Consider the following 16535-nt stretch of genomic DNA (forward strand, 5'->3'; position numbering starts at 1 on the left):
AATATATAGCAAATAGATATATCTGTATATATAGAGAGAAAGAGATAACTCAATCTAAGACTGAATATAAAATTATATAAGTCTTTGGTAATTTGTTGAAAGTAAAAAAATGAGAACTCAGTTATCATTACTAATGATCAAAAGATTTATAAGCCAATTTTTTTTACTTATCTGAATATTTAATCATGAAAAAGAACAGAATGATTTATTATTATGTGTTTAGAAATTTTGATTATAGGAAAATCTAGGTGTTTTGTCATAAAATCAGAGTTTTTTAATAACAATTTTACCATATTTTCATTTTCCTTCGTAGAAGAATGTTTATATGAGTTATTTTTACATATCTAGGAATTAAAACATTTGTTGATTTTAATAGATGCTCAATAAATATTTGACAAATGAGCATATAAATGTATAAATAAATGAGTATCCCACATTGGTTCAGTGAAATCAATAGTCTGTGCTACTGAAGACAGTTGCCCTAATCCCCACAGAAAACAAAATTTGGACATACAATAAGCTATACCTGTGTGCTCCTTTGGTAGCAAATAATTCTAGAAGAACAAATAATTCTAGAAGAACAATAATTCTAGAAGAATAATTCTAGAAGAACAATTAAGAAAAATTAAACAGGTTAATATAGGCATACATTTTGAATTTCAGGGTTACCAAGAAATCTCACACCTTTACCATACCACCTTCATTGCCAACAAATATTAGTTTGGAGAGTATTTTTGGAAAATTGGTTTGGATCATTGTCACAATCCTTGAATTCTTAAAAAAAAGGTATGTCAAAATAAATGACAACAAGTTAATGTCGCTTTTAAATTATTTGAGCATAGATAATTAAATCCTTTAATTAAGAATGTTAATTACCAAACATCTAATATTACTAAAAACAACTAATGCTGGAAACATTAAAACTAATGTTTAAACAAAATTGTATTTTGAATCATAATATTAAATGCTCATAAGATACATATCCTATTATCTTTTCCATTGTTAACCAAATTTTTAAAAATGGATCCACTTCTAACTTTTTACTGCTTTACAAGTAGTGCAAGTACCTTATTACAAAGTATTCTTTTTAAAATATATTTTTTAGTTGTTAGTGGGCATAATACTTTTATTTTATTTTATTTTTTATCTGGTGCTGAAGGTGGAACCCAGTGCCTCATGTATGCTAGGCAAGTGCTCTACCACCATGCCATATCCCCAGCCCCATTTTTAATTTTAATGAACTCTTTTTCTAAGGGGTTTAGAGAATTTTTCTTCCTTTCAGTTCAACATACAAAAGTTTTTTTTTTTTTTTTTTGTTGTTGTTGTTTCTTAAACTTTATATTTTTGGTAGCCAGACTTCAGTATATCATTAATGGGCTCTTGAACTTGAGGGAGTGTGCCAAATTAGATCTTACTATACAGTGTGATGTGTATTTGGTCTTCAATGTGGCTGTAATTTTAATTAGACCACTGGCTTGTTTATCTTTCATTATCTTTTCATTATCTTTCATTATTACTATGCAAACCTAAGTATCTGTGGTCAGAGTGATGTGGGGCAACCTGGGAGTTAGAAAACATTAGTGTTCAAAAAGAGTGAAATAACTAATTCTGCACTAAGGACATGTCAATATCATACCTTGACTTACTCCAAAACCATAGCATTTTCACTGATTAACACACAAATCTTTGGTATTGTTTATAGTATACTCAACAGGGAACATAACTTTGCTTAGATCCAATAAAGTATTCCACTTATAAATAAATTATGTTGTGGAGCTTGAGAAACAAAGAATTAGTTAGTGGCAGCTAAACTCCATGATTCTCAGAAACTTTGGACTGGCACTAACTGCCAGTGTATTTATCTAAAAAATCCTCCCTCCCTTTTCTTTGCTATTGAATCATTCATTGACAGAAAAACAGACTTTGTTACACATAAATGTGTAATGCATTTTTGGAAAGTTGACATAATTGCAACAATGTATCTTAATGGAACATTCAGCATTATTACTGTCATTACTAGCCATTTTCAAAGTCACCATGGGAGGTAAATATATTTTCCATTAAAACATTATTTCAGTCTGATATCTGTCTGAACTATTATTGCCTATAAACCTCAATAGCACAGATGTCATACAAAAATGAGAAAAATGTTTTATTCCTTTCTCAATTATTTCAGGAAATATGAACAAAATGAAATTATTGCATTGCTTGGTGTCTTTAGTACAATGATGACAATATTTTAAAGTTGTTTGAATGGTACATTGAAATGATATATAAATTAAAATTTTAATATTAAGATTTTTTTCACATATTATAACACAACAAGACTCACTGGGAAAGATAAGTCTTGACTAAGTTATATTAAATTGGCTACCGTTTTCAATATTAAAGTGACCTTGTCTTCTTACCTGCATTTAATATAATTTTCTACCAAGATATTTAGTTCATGGAGAACTTGTTTTCTTCCTGGGGGGGAAAAAAGAAGCTGGAGACAAAGTAGTTGTAAAAACTGGTTTATTTTTTTAAAAATAAATACAAAAATATAAATATAAAACATTAGCAGATAGAATTTGATGAAATGAAATTGCACAAATGTTTGTATACGAGGTTGCATATCACACCTACTAACACCACATGTACATTTTTTCTTTTTAAATTTAATGTACAGAACAGGATATATCTTAAAATTTGTCTGCACCTTTTCAAAAGCTTCATTTGCAAGGGTAGAACATGTATCTAACAGAAGCAGCTCGTTTCTTGAGGTTGCTTAAGGGAGAACTATCCTGTTCATGTTTCTGAATTTTTTTTTTTTTTTTTTTTTTTTTTTTTTTTTTTTTTTTTTAAATTTACTAAGATGGACAACACTGAATTTCCATAGCTTTGGCTCTTGGAAGTGATTAAATAAAATGTCGCATATATTCCATGAGACATCCTATAGGAAAGAATTAATGCAATTAATGAACAAATTAAGAAATAAATGGGAAAGAATTGTGCTGAGTGGCAGGAAACGTCTCCTGGTTATCAAATATGGTGAAGTGGAGACAGTGTCCTTCACTTCGCTTCCACCTATTGAGCAGAACAGAAATCCAGGTTAGGAGTCTTTGTCACTGTCCCCACCCCCGTACATCTCCGCGAGCTTGTTAAACCTGGGGCCCCACTCCCGGAGGTAATCATAATTCTGGTCTCCTTCGGTGGTGCCTGACTCCAGGGAGCTCAGCGACTCAGCCACCGAGTCGTTGCCCTCATAGGCGTAGGTGGCCAGGGAGTCGTAGGGTGGTGCTGTGGGGTCCAGGTCATGCTCCTTGAGCCTCTCGGCGATGAAATCCCGCACATCCGTGTTGTCAGGAGCCGTGGGAGTCCTGCGGGGGATAAAGAGCGCTTCTGGCATGATGTCTCGCCGCAGCTTCTTTTCCTCGATCGCTGCAGGATTCCTCAGCGTGCCAATGTCAAAGGCCTGGGTGTCCTCCTCGCCACCACCTTCGTCATTGTAGCTCACGATGTTGTCCCTGATGTCCTCCTTGGATAAGATCAGAGGTTCCTTCTTCCGCTGTCTCTTTAGAGCTGCAAACAGTACTACTATAACTTGAAAAAAAAAAAAAAAAAGGAGACACATAAGAAGCCCATTCAGAATGCTATCAAGCAAGTGGGAGCAGGAAAAGGGAGCATGCGTTATTGAGATATTTTTTTTACTTCCCCATTTTTCCTTGCATGTTCCTTTTTTTTTTTTTTTTTGGTTGGTTGGGGGAAGCAGAAAAGGGTTTAGTCAAGGTAGGTGATGTTCAAAAGCGGTGTTTCTGACTTATTGTTAAGGCACTGTGGAATCTTCCTTAATTACAGTGCATTTTTTTTCTGTTTTTCTAAGAAGTGTTAGTTTCTGGTTGTTCAGAATATATGAGCCTTGTGTAATAAACAGTAAGATAGATGTTATACAAACATTAGAAAAGTTGAACTAAGCTTCATGTAAGATCCAAGTGGCTAAAATATGCCTGCATTTTCACATCCTTACCATTCTTAATAAGGTATAGAATATTGATTCTGTTAAATAACTGTGTTGATTGATTTATATAGCTTTGTTTCTTACTTTATTAAAAGAAGGCCTACATTATAGGAAATAAGACCCAGATGTTTAGACATAATATGGGTTTAGAGGTTTATGATGCTTTCCTTAGAAATATATATCTTGTAAGAGAACTCTCCCAAATTGTTAGATGACAGTACAGCAAGTATAGTCAAGTCACTACACAGGATTAACTCCAAATCAATGCATGGACCTTGGCCAGATACATTTTTATTTTATTTTTATTTTATTTTATTTTGGTGCTGGGTATGGACCTCAGGGCCTTGTGTTTGCAAGGCAAGAACTCTACCAACTGAGCTATATCACAGCCCAAGATACATTTTTAAAAAGTGTGTATACATAAGTTGAAATGTGTATTGCTCACAAAGGACAGTTCTCCACTTTGTTTAGACAGTAACCATAAGTATAAAAATAATACTTTTAATAACCAAAACAATGTTAATAACATGAACTCTAAGAGGAAGTTGACATCAAATTCTTCTGATTGCATTTAAATTTCCCACTATTATTTGCTGTTCCCATACATTTAGATTCTGGTCTATTAAATAGATTTAGAGAAATAGATGGAAATTCAATTACATAGGTAAACGAAGGGGAGAAATCTTGCTCTCTTATATATCAGTCCTTAGCCTCTTTTAGAAGAAATGTCTAAAGGATGAGGGAATTATGATATTTTTGTATCAAGATATACTAAGTTCTGTTTCCTTATTTATTAACATGGAATTCTCAAACTATTGGTCTTCAAATCGGTGACAGGGCAAAAAAGAAACTTTTCTAATTCTACCAAAAGGAGTTTTAACCCACTGCTAAGTAATCTTGGCCTTAAAATGATTAAAAAAAATATAGCCCTTGATGAGGACAGAAAGCTGTTTATTATTCAGGTCTTTGGGAAAAATAATTTTATTTTGCTTAAACTAGTGTATTTATGCACCCATAAAATGTATGAAGTAAAGTTTTGAAACTCAGATTGATTATTATGAACAAAATGATTTTACTGAGTTAAAAAGCTTCTAATAATAAATTTAGTAATATTGATTCCAACTCCAAGTTCATTTCCTTGCTTCTTGGAATGTCAGATATAGTGTTTTCAATAAGGGTCAGAGGGATACCCCCAAAAAAATAGTTTGAAGCTAATGCATCTGCAGAGTAAATTTAATCTCATTCTTAACTCAAAAGCAGTTAAAAAGCAATTTACTCTAGGTTATAAAATCAAGAATCATTATTTCAGAGACAAGTAAATCAAATAAAGGGTGAGTTTTAACATTTTTTCAGTGAACACATAAGACAGAGAAAAAAACATGGACACAAACTCCAAATTTCACTGGAAAATTGTACACACAATCACCAAGAAGCAAGGTACTTTGGTTCAACCTCTCACAAATTGATGGCCTTGGAGAATGCTTTAAATATTTCGAACATTCATCTTTATTCTGTATAAAGTGAAGATAACCATACATACTGCATACATTGTTTGATCAAATGAAAGATAAAAGTGTTTTTCATTATATTGTTGTTTACACTGTTTGACAAAATCAACTTAATAAAAGCTTGCTACTCTTGATGTTATTCTTCCTGGAGATTTTATATTTAATACATATTTCAGCAGAATGACTGAATATAATTTATATATAAATTATAAAGTCCTCAAATAAATAGATTATTCATATTTGAACTTTTTGATTTAATTAGTATAAAGTCTGCTTCTTGACTTCTCTTAATATGTTCAGTAATAAAGAAAAGTCAAATTATAAAAATAAACTTTTATCAATCCTCCCATATTCTGTTAAGTGAAATCATTTATTATTTTTTGTTATATATGAAAATACCTCATAACTAAATGTAAAATATAGACTTTTTTTTTTTTTTTTTGCATTAGGGATTGAACCTAAGGATGCTTTTTATCACTGAGTTACATCCCCAATCCTTTTCCTTTTCTATTTTGACACAGGCTCTCACTAAGTTGCCAAGCACCTCCTTAAATTGCTTAGACTGTCCTGGAATTGAGATTTTATGCTCAACCTTCTTAATTGTTGGGATTATAGGAATGCACCACCATTCCAGTCAATAATACATATTTTTAAATGTGCACATTTTCATTTCCTAAACTACATGTAAATCTAATGTAAAGTCTAATGCGGTGGTACATACCTATAATCCCAGTAAGACACTCGACTCGGAGACTTAGTGAGAACCTGTCTGGGTCGGGGGAATCGGGGGATGCCCGGGGATGGATCTCATTGTTAGAACACTCCTGGCATCAATTGCCAGTAAAAAACAAAACTAAAAAAAAAAAAAAAAAAAAAAAAAAGAAAGTTATGTAGAATTGATCATTCCATTAATTTAGTGATTTATTTCATATGTATAATTTACCTTTGAGATATTTAATCACAGAGCTCTTGTATATACTATGAAAAAAATGGAAAAAATTGAATCTTCTATGAAGGATTAGCTATATTATGGAATTAACACATATTTTTAATATTCTTTGTGGTTGCAATGTCTTTGTTATTGGTCCTAATTTCACATAAAAAGGTGCTGTCTTTTTATAACAGTAAAAATTGTTAAAATAAATTGTTGTAAAGATTGTTTTAGAATTTGAAATGAAGGCTTAATTATTAAATTAACTTTAATGTAAGTATGAAAATTTGATAATAAGTATAGTTATGCTGGTGAGAAGTCCTATACTAGATCAAATTTGTGAATTGTGTTTCTAACAGAATGTATCTTAAACCTTATCATTGTTGTTTTACTCTTACTGAGATTTGCTGATATCTAACTTTCAGAGTTGAGGTTAAAATCTTATCATACTCTTCCAGCTTCTACCCTCCTCCTGAATTAGAGTTTGGCAAATGATCCAAAATGAAACAACACCATAGAGTTACTACAGGGCTCAGGAGAGCAGTGATGGGCCAGCTATAAACTAATTGGAGGTACCAATCATTGATGTTTTTTTCAAGAATTGCAATCACCTATCTCTCAACTTTCTAAAATCTAACAAAGCTATTCTGCCCTCAACCCTTCTTTTTTTGTCATTACTTATTTCATATATTGTAATGACAGTATTAAAGCTGCATTTTTTACATTTTGATTCACATCTGAATGATGAAAAGTCTCACTGCTTCTATATTCTGGCTGGATATCCTAAAACTTTGGTGTAAGTTTGGGCAAGGGACTATTTTGATAGCAATATTCGTTGTTTAAAATCATACTACAGTAAGCATCCTAGAAGATGATTCAATTTTCTTTAAAGTTTCTTACCCAGCAGAATAATGATGCAGAGGAGAATGGCGATCAAGGCCCCAGTGCTGAGACCAGCAGGGAGGAGCAGGGCTTCTGCATTGCAGGACTGCATGTTGCCTTGGCTGTCACAGGCACATACCCTGATGGTCAGTGTGCCTGTGCTGCTCTGAATTGGGTAATCATTGTCTGAGATCACCACAGGCAAGAGATAGGTACTTATTTCATGTCTATTGAATCCATTTTTTCGAGTTAAAATTCTGGCAGTGTTATCTAAAATAAAGTTTAAAACATTACAAATGTTTGTTTCGTATAGTAAACTGATAACTAACTCATGGTGATAGCCAGGATTGTATATATAAATACAACTCTCTTCATAAAAAATATAAAACCATTATAAATTTTTCTATTACATATGTACAATGCCATTGAACAAGACAAATAAGATAGTTCAAAGAATCTAACATTATGGATTGATTATTAACTAGCTTTTCAAAAATTATCCCATAGTATTTTCAAAATGGTGAGTTTGTATAAGTAAATATCACGTTTACATAGATGAGAAGTTTTTTTTTTATGTTTTCTGAAAATCTGCTTTGTAGACCAAAAGAAAATATTATTTTCTTTCATTTATTCATTTACACAAATACAGCATATCTCAATCCAATATTCATGAAGAAAATAGGATTGGATACATTGTAAGCATTGTTACATTGTTTAAAGCAATAAAATAGTCAAAATCCATGAAGAATCTCAATACATACCCAGCAGCATGCAAATTATTTAACATTTCTGAGCATTGATTTCCACTCATTCAAACAAACACATAACTTAAAGCATGTATATAACTGAAAGTAATAACAGAAAACCTGAGCTAACTCTTAGAAGTGCCTAATAAAGTTCCAGACTGAAGTAAAGATTTAATAAAGACAAATATCCCACTACCTAGCATATTATACTACTGACTTTTTCTTTACCTGGTAATTCACCTAGTATTCTCACATGGAATTTGTGGAGTTAAAAAGAAAAAAGACTTCTATCCCCAAACAAGTAGTATTTAAAAAATAATTGGTATGATAGTTTCTATCCAGGTTGTTTGCCCAGAGAAGTTAGTTTTGTTTAGTCAGCCCTGCAGAGTTGTTTAAATTGCCAATATAGGGAGGGAGTCAGTGAGCTGCTAAATCAAACAGGAGAGAAAAAAAAAAAAGTGGTAATCTGTTGTAGGTACAGTGGTTGAATACAAAATAATCTATTCCTTAATTATGAGTTGGAACTTAATGATACCAGTTAACTACATAAGCTGGGAAAGTAGACTAACAAAAAAACATGCACATAAACAAATTTTAAAATTTATCTTTTAATAACTATTTTTTCCTCTGAAATACCCTAAGATAATATGAGCATACATATGGTACTTTTAGAATCGTGCTTGCCTAATTTTTAATTTTTTTAAACAAATGTTTGAACCTTAGTTTTGTAATTGTTTTGACAGATTGAGGGACCAAATAAAGTTTGACTCATTTCAAATTATTTTATGGTATATTTAGAAATTCATGATATGATTTTTGACTTATGATAGAATAAATAAAATTAATTTTAAACAGGAATAACTTAGAAATAAGGGAGTTTAAGGCAAATATTAATAAATACAAGGCTAGAAAATTAAAACTAAGGTGGTATATATGCTATTTCAATTTTTTAAAAAAACTTCACCCAGTATCACAGCATCATTAATTTTATATGATTAGGTTAAATATTCTGGTTTATATTCTGTGGGCTTATTTCCTGCTTTGAGTACTGTATATAGATTGAAGAACTCTTGGTAATATTTGTCAAAAATTAATTAAGGCTGGTCTTGAGTGGAAATGCCATGCTAAGACAATACTATTTCATGTCTATATCACTTTTTAATAACCAGTGCTCAGTTTCACTGGAGCAGAGAGAAAATTAAAATACAACTAGAAGCAGGTACTGTCAATTCAATACTGTAAATTCAGTACTAGGGACAGCTCCAGTCTAAATTCAGTGTTTGATTACTGTCATGTATAACAACAACAACAACAACAAAACTCAATGTATCTGTTGCCAGGTTCAGCAAATTAAAAAGTAGGATGTTGTTTATCTCTAATTCAGACTTAATCTCTAATTCATATTTCATATGAATGTCTACAATTCATATTTAGAAATTAAACATTCATTCTGCATTTTGACTGCCACCTTCATGTTAATTTTTTTCAACTTGTTTGGAGTGATAGAAAAAACATGAGCATTTTAATAAATTCATATTTAATAAAAAACAGATGTTGACAATAGATACCCCCCCCCCTTTCAGTTGGTTTTTGCTAAGATTCTACCAGATGAAATAGCTTGAATAAAGGTTGGTACAACGTAAAATGACCTATTATCTTAAATTATTTGCTGGTACTTTGAAAACTACCTAGATTCTGATTCTGCCAACACACATCATGCCTTGTGAAGAAAGCACTACATACATGCCAATGTGGTTATGAGGCTTATTTAAAAATACACAAATCTGCAGCCATTCTAAAACTCGTGTCTTTTAGCAAACAGAAGCTTGCATAGTTAGCTTAACATAAAATACAATAAGTCGAGTAGAGATCTGACAACATAATTTTGTTTAACTAGAATGACTCCAATGACATATTTATCAGGGAACAGAGCTGTTCAACTTTTAAACAATCATAACTATTCTGTATAATGTGTTTTATTTTTATGAGACTATGAGAAAAATTAATTTCTGAAAAATAAAATTTGTATACCATAAGGACAACAGCATATCTTGCAAAGCCTTTGCACCATATTTTCTAAGGGTCTAGTGAGGCTACATCACATTCTTACTCTTCCTTTATGCCTACTTGGCTTCAATAAACCTGCTGCTATTCAATCTCATCAGAGTTTGCATAACACTTTCACTGAGTTACTTATTTTTCCATTCATATTTTCTATACCTTTTCTTAGGCAAAGTGATTATTTCTAGCCTTTCTAATAATTTCAACATCAATCTCATTGTTCATATCTACACAGACACTTCTCTCATGTAGTTTATTAAATGAAAGAGAGCTAACATTTTCAAACAAGACATTATCATGAAATATCATTAACTATCAGATAAAAACAAAATTTCATAATGCAGATCAATAAATTGATAGATCATGTATATTATAATGGTTACTTTAGAAGAAATTTCCAGTTAATGTCATGTTATATCATAATGAACAAGTTCTAAAACTTACCTTCATTATCCTGTACTGTGAAGTTTGGATTGACAGCAGCTAAACTGAAGAAAAATTTCTGACCACCTAAAGGGTCATCTTTGTCTACTGCACTTATAGTCTGTATTAGCTGTAGGAGAGAGAAATATTATATAGTCATCAAACATACACATGTATAATCTGCTTTTGTAATACATAATTTTAAAAAATTTGCTTTGTAGAAAAATTTAAAAGAATTTATTTTGTTCATGGTGAATAAATCTTAATGATCATTTTCTTTTTAATGATATTTCTCTTCTACCACTCAGTCCCACTTATTTCTCTCTCATAAATATTGTCTTTTCCTTCAAAATGGTAAATTGTAAGATATTATATTTTTTTGAGGGTTTGTATATTTAAATGTAGAACCAGGATGTTATTTCACATAAATCTAAACATTGATTGGGAAGAGTTGATCTGATGTAGGAAAAATTGTGGAAATAAAAATATTGCTTTGCTCCTCCCCAAAGTTAGGTGCAACATAATAAAAGAAAATAGATACTTCATACATAATGTTGAATATAAATTTTACAAAGAAAAGTTTATACATTATTTTCTACTGTAATAGCAATAGTTTGCTTCATTTGCACTTTAAATACAATTATATATTTTTAAATTCAAGATAGGTATTATATGGGGAAATGGTAATTCGTTTTAATATAAGAGTTAATAAAAAACTGTCTGATAAGAGTGGAAAATTTAACAGTTTATACATAATCATATCATTGTTTTTGATATAGTATATGATTGATACTATATAAATATATAATATATGTAACAGTTATGTATTTGGGTTGGTATATGATTTCTTTATTATTTAAGTTACATATGAAATAATTTTTTTGTTTTTAAAAAATATTTAAATTATTATCAGGGTTTCAAAAGTTGCTTCTTATGCATATTGATGTCTATTTATGCCTGTAAAAATCATCAAATATGCTTAATTAAAAGGAATATGCTTTTTAATGCATCAATTCAATTTAACTTTGTGTGAATAGTTGGTGGAAATATTTGTTGCTGAGGTTTTCTTGATTTAATTAGGGATTTCAAGTTTAAAACATTAAACAAAACAAGAAATAAATGAAGAGATCATTATAACCATTCTTATTTTCTTTCAAAGTTTGCTACATCAACAGAAATGTGAAAATTTCAAGTATTAACTTTTAAAATTATAATTTTACTCATTTATCAAAAATGACACAAGAATTTAATTAAGACATGGAAAATATGTTTATTATCTAGAAGTAAGCATCAAAATTTTTTTAAAACTAAATTAGTTTAAAACAATTTAAAAATAAATTTGACTAAATCTTATTTATAATAAGATTAAATAGAAGCCAGACTTATAAAACATAAAAATGGTATAGGAGCTAATTAAAGATAAAAACATAAAAAAGGTATTAAAACTACTCAAGAATTATTAATTCATTTACCAAAGAATTTCTTAACTGATTTGTATCTATCAAATATACTTAAAAGATTTATTTTTAAAATTTTGATTCATAAGAGTATATTGAAGAGAAATAAATGAAATAACATATCTTGAAAGACAGTAGAGTAGTTCAAATTCCTAGTCTCAAAGATTTCTATATGAATACACCTATAAACACAAGAAAGAGCTAATTTCTTTAGAATAAAAACTACAATTCTCAAAATGAACATATGATTGTAACTGTTATTACAAATAAAATTGCAGTTCATTTTTATCCTCAAAATAATACAATAATACATTTCTGAGGACATATATCCACATCTTTATATATATGTAAACCATAAAGTTTTATATAAAATGCTCAATGATATTTTAATGAAAAAGCCAATTCATTGATTTAAAAGTCAGTGGTTAATTTATATACTTTGTTATGAAAGGAGTAATTCCAATTCATATTAAATTTACAAAAAACAGAATCACATTTTCCAGAATCCCTATCATTTTATAATAAATTTTATGACTCTAAGACTTCTCTGTTGCAAATAGAGGTACTGCTTCATAAGATTTTTTTTTTTTTAGACATACTTGGCTTTAGTGTTTAACTCCTTTATTTTCAAAATTTACCTTTCAATTTAACCTCACTTTCTATTCCAATCATACATTCAAAATCACAAAACTATTGTTTAGGTAAGTGTGCAATAAAGACTTGCAATCAAGGGGCTGGGGATGTGGCTCAAGCGGTAGCGCGCTCGCCTGGCAGGCATGCGGTCCGGGTTCGATCCTCAGCACCACATACAAACAAAGATGTTCTGTCCGCCAATAACTAAAAAAATAAATATTAGAAATTCTCCCTCTCTCTTAAAAAAAATGACTTGCAATCAATATCAGAAGTTCACAACAAGAAGTAGATAAAGCTTTTCTGCTGGCTCTCTATATGAACACTCAATATTTTATTTCTACTGGAGACAAATCATTTTAATCCAATTGCAATGAAACAATTTATCACACTTAGGAAACAAATGAACACAAGCTGGTGATATCCAATATTCATTTTGAGCTATGGAAAAGAGAAATAGGTAACTCTTTCTTAGCTTTTCTTCTTGGCAATAATATAATTGTTTATATTATCATTGTATTTTTACATTTGATATAAGCATTAAGAATGTTTCAGTGATCATACTACAACCAAATGTGGAATAATGAGTGGATTTAATGTATTTAAAATTAAATAAGTAGTTATTATGCTTTAATGTTTTAGCTAGGAGTTTTTGTTGACAAAAAAAACTTTCTTTTATTCTGGAAAACTTCAATCTTTTAGCTGTTAGGAAGTAACTAAATATTGTCCTATGAAAAATATGTGAAATGATTTTTGGTTTGATAAAGTCTTGGTTGCTATCTGGTTTGATATTTGCTGTCAGTGGTATTAGCTTTAATAAGGTGCTTAGTGAACAGTAAATATAAACAGCAACCCTTCCTAGAGAGATTCCTTGGGAAAGGTTCTTTGTGATTAACATGGTATTTTCTTCATCTAGACTTGGAAAATTATTAAATACATTTTACTGACTGCAGGAGTGAAGGTAAGTGAGGGAAACCGAAGGGAAGTAAAAGACGTATTTTTCCTTCCTTCAAGGTCCTGTCTCTCTGAGGTAGAAAGGTGAGAATTTAAGTAACCCTGTTAGGCAGGAGAGGACTGACTTCTAATACTTCATCAGTTGCAAACTGCATCCTATCTAAGAAAGTCTTGTATGCTTAAACCAAGGCAGAGCTAAGGCCAGGAAATAAGGAGGAGGAGGGAGTGGCAATTAGTTTTATTTCTGTCTTATCAATTTGTCTGCACACCAAATGAATGGAATTATTCCCCATGTTGTTTTTCTAAGTGCTACTTAAAGAGCATTTAATTCGCAGGAGTATTGGGTGGACTGAGATTCTCTATAAATAACTGCAGCATTCCCAGACATCCTAATCCTCCTTTCCTAGGAGGAGGGGAGGCCAAGCTAATGAGTGATTATCATAAAAGGCACAGAGAAGAAGTTTATCAAATAATCACTTTAAGTTTACAAGCTTGGATGTCAGAACCTAGAATTCTATCATTTATTATAACATTTTTGTATAAGCAGAACTAGTTTTCAGCCAATGAGAACACGGTGACATATCACAAACTGGTCATATTAACAATAACTAGTGTGGAAGACTTGTACATGCGGTCAATTAGACAAGAATTATTAATCATGTCCTTTCTATCAGGATAGTCAAGGTAGGCTAACTGCTTTTTATTAAAATCATCTTTCATTGGATTATTTTTCTTCATTATGCCAACTAGGTTTTACACGTACAGGAATTCTGGAGCATTACTGAGCCAACTATAGTTAAAAAGAGAAAGGGCACTGGAAAATAAACACAATTCTTTATTTTGTATATTTTGAATACATTTGTAAGTCTGCATTTATAATAATTGAAATGCTCTGAAAAGATATCTCTTGAAAATCAAAAGGAATAATCATAGAGGGAGCAATGAATGCAGTAGTAGCAAAATGGGTAATTTATCTCTTAGAGAAAATATTTTAACTTATCTCATGCTGAGCCAACCAAGCAGAGGACTATTTTGAATGGTATTTTAGGGTGGACACTATTTCATTAAGAAGTTGGAAGTAGCTAAGTCATTTAAATATTCCCAATTAAACACTTCTATAATATTTTCAAGTTAAAAAAAAAAGGAATCCAATTGCAGCCATTTTACCATTTCTCACAATAGACAGGCTATTGAATTCCTGTTACTATATTCAAAATGAAGTACTCGAGTTATTCCACAATATAATTTGCATAAAAATGTAACAAGGACATTGATGTTTATAAAAGCATCAAACGATGTCAAAACACAATACAGCATCATGATGGCTTCTCTTTCTCTAATAAAATACATTGGATTCCCAATTATTATTTATAACATGCAGCTTCCTTCTGTGAAGATAGCACTCAAAGCAATTAAGAACAGTCTTTTCAGCCATATATTCTGGAGCTTTTTAAACAACAAAATGAGTCCACTGAGGAAAAGATTTAAATAATTATAAACAAAGCTGATGTAGGGAGAATGCTTTAAAGGACTAAAACTGAGTCATTAAGCACTTTACATGTTGGTGTAATGATGAAAACCAATGTATAAGCAAATTCTGCTGCCCTACTTCAAAATATATTTGCACATTTATCTGAATATTGATGGAATGCTTCAAAGATTCCATGCATTTGTTGCTGGGTTTTCACAAACTTTCATTCCCATTTCTCTAGCAATTTCAATATTTACCTAATGGTACAGCAGAGGATTCTAGTTTGCTCATGTTTTCGAGGGCTTTAAAAGTTGAAGTTGTGGGGCTGGGGATGTGGCTCAAGAGGTAGCGCGCTCACCTGACAGGTGCGGGGCGCTGAGTTCGATCCTCAGCACCACATAAAAATAAAAAATAAAGATGTTGTGTCCACCGAAAAATAAAAAAAATAAATAGATATTAAAAAATTCTCTCTCTCTCTCTTTCTCTCTGAAGTTGTTTCTATACATTTGTGTGCAAATGATAATGTCTTTTCTTTTACACCAGAACTTTAGGAAGGAATTAAGAAACCTGGTACACTGCTATTTTAGATACTCTCAATTTAAAAAAAAAACATGTCACCGGTTGAAAATATTGCAGGGAGTATATGTGAGTGTTCCTATCCCTTTTTCATTCATTCCAGTCAAGTTTGTGAAAATAAAACATTTAATACAGAACCGCCCTGTGTTTTCAATCTTCCAGTTGCTCACCTGTCCTGGTCTGGCATTTTCACATACAAAAGTGTCATAGAACACAGCAAATTGTGGGGCATTGTCATTAACATCCAAAATTCTCACAAAAACAGCTACACGAGTTGTCTCTTTGGGATTGTCTAGAAAAAAAATAAAGGAGAATTTTGTTTAGGAATGCATGTTTGTGCACCAGATTTAATTTATATAGGCATCTTATGGATATTTAAGTGCTCACATACCAATAAACATTTCATTCATTCTCCTAACATAATGAGCAAATGCAATGAAGAAATTTACTGCAGAGCCTAATTAAGTAGTCATGAATTCAGTTAATATTGAGCACAAGGGGATTATTTTTACTTTGTAAAAAAATTAACAGTAAAACGTAGTATAATTGAGCTCATATCTGTCTTTACTGTCCAAATATACAAGATATGAATAAATGTTTATTACATAATTTTTACATATAACTTATTTAATCTTTAACATTTTTTTGAGATGAAGAACTATTTTTAAATAAATTAGTTACTTATCCAAGATCAATAAATCCTTGTTTTACTAAAAACCTATTTTTTGACCATGATAATTAAAATGTATTCTAATAGCAACATTCAAATTGCTTCTTGGAAATTATAATATATGGCTACTAATTCTACAATGTGATAGAATATTTACCCTGGGATATAAAGTTTCAGACATTTTATTTATATAGTCATGAATGATACCATTTCAACAGCCATGACTTGA

The 16535-nt window shown here is 30.9% G+C and overlaps 1 protein-coding gene across 2 annotated transcripts in view; it reads right to left on the reverse strand.

Moving 5' to 3' along the window:
- Window positions 1-3091: 3091 nt before the first annotated feature.
- The window catches only part of CDH10 (cadherin 10), a gene marked incomplete at both ends in the record, with an annotated part of 101345 nt that continues 87901 nt past the window's right edge, over window positions 3092-16535 (reverse strand). Inside the window, 4 exons of one of the 2 annotated variants that reach the window (XM_081307992.1) lie at window positions 3092-3576; window positions 7337-7588; window positions 10570-10678; window positions 15807-15928. In XM_081307992.1, coding sequence (XP_081164118.1) covers window positions 3092-3576; window positions 7337-7588; window positions 10570-10678; window positions 15807-15928 — 968 coding nt within the window. Of the gene's footprint in view, window positions 3583-7336; window positions 7589-10569; window positions 10679-15806; window positions 15929-16535 lie in introns of both variants that reach the window. The other variant, XM_081307991.1, reaches the window with a different exon arrangement.

The sequence above is a fragment of the Spermophilus citellus genome (assembly GCF_964194105.1).
Source record: "Spermophilus citellus genome assembly, chromosome: 1".
Classification (NCBI taxonomy): domain Eukaryota; kingdom Metazoa; phylum Chordata; class Mammalia; order Rodentia; family Sciuridae; genus Spermophilus; species Spermophilus citellus.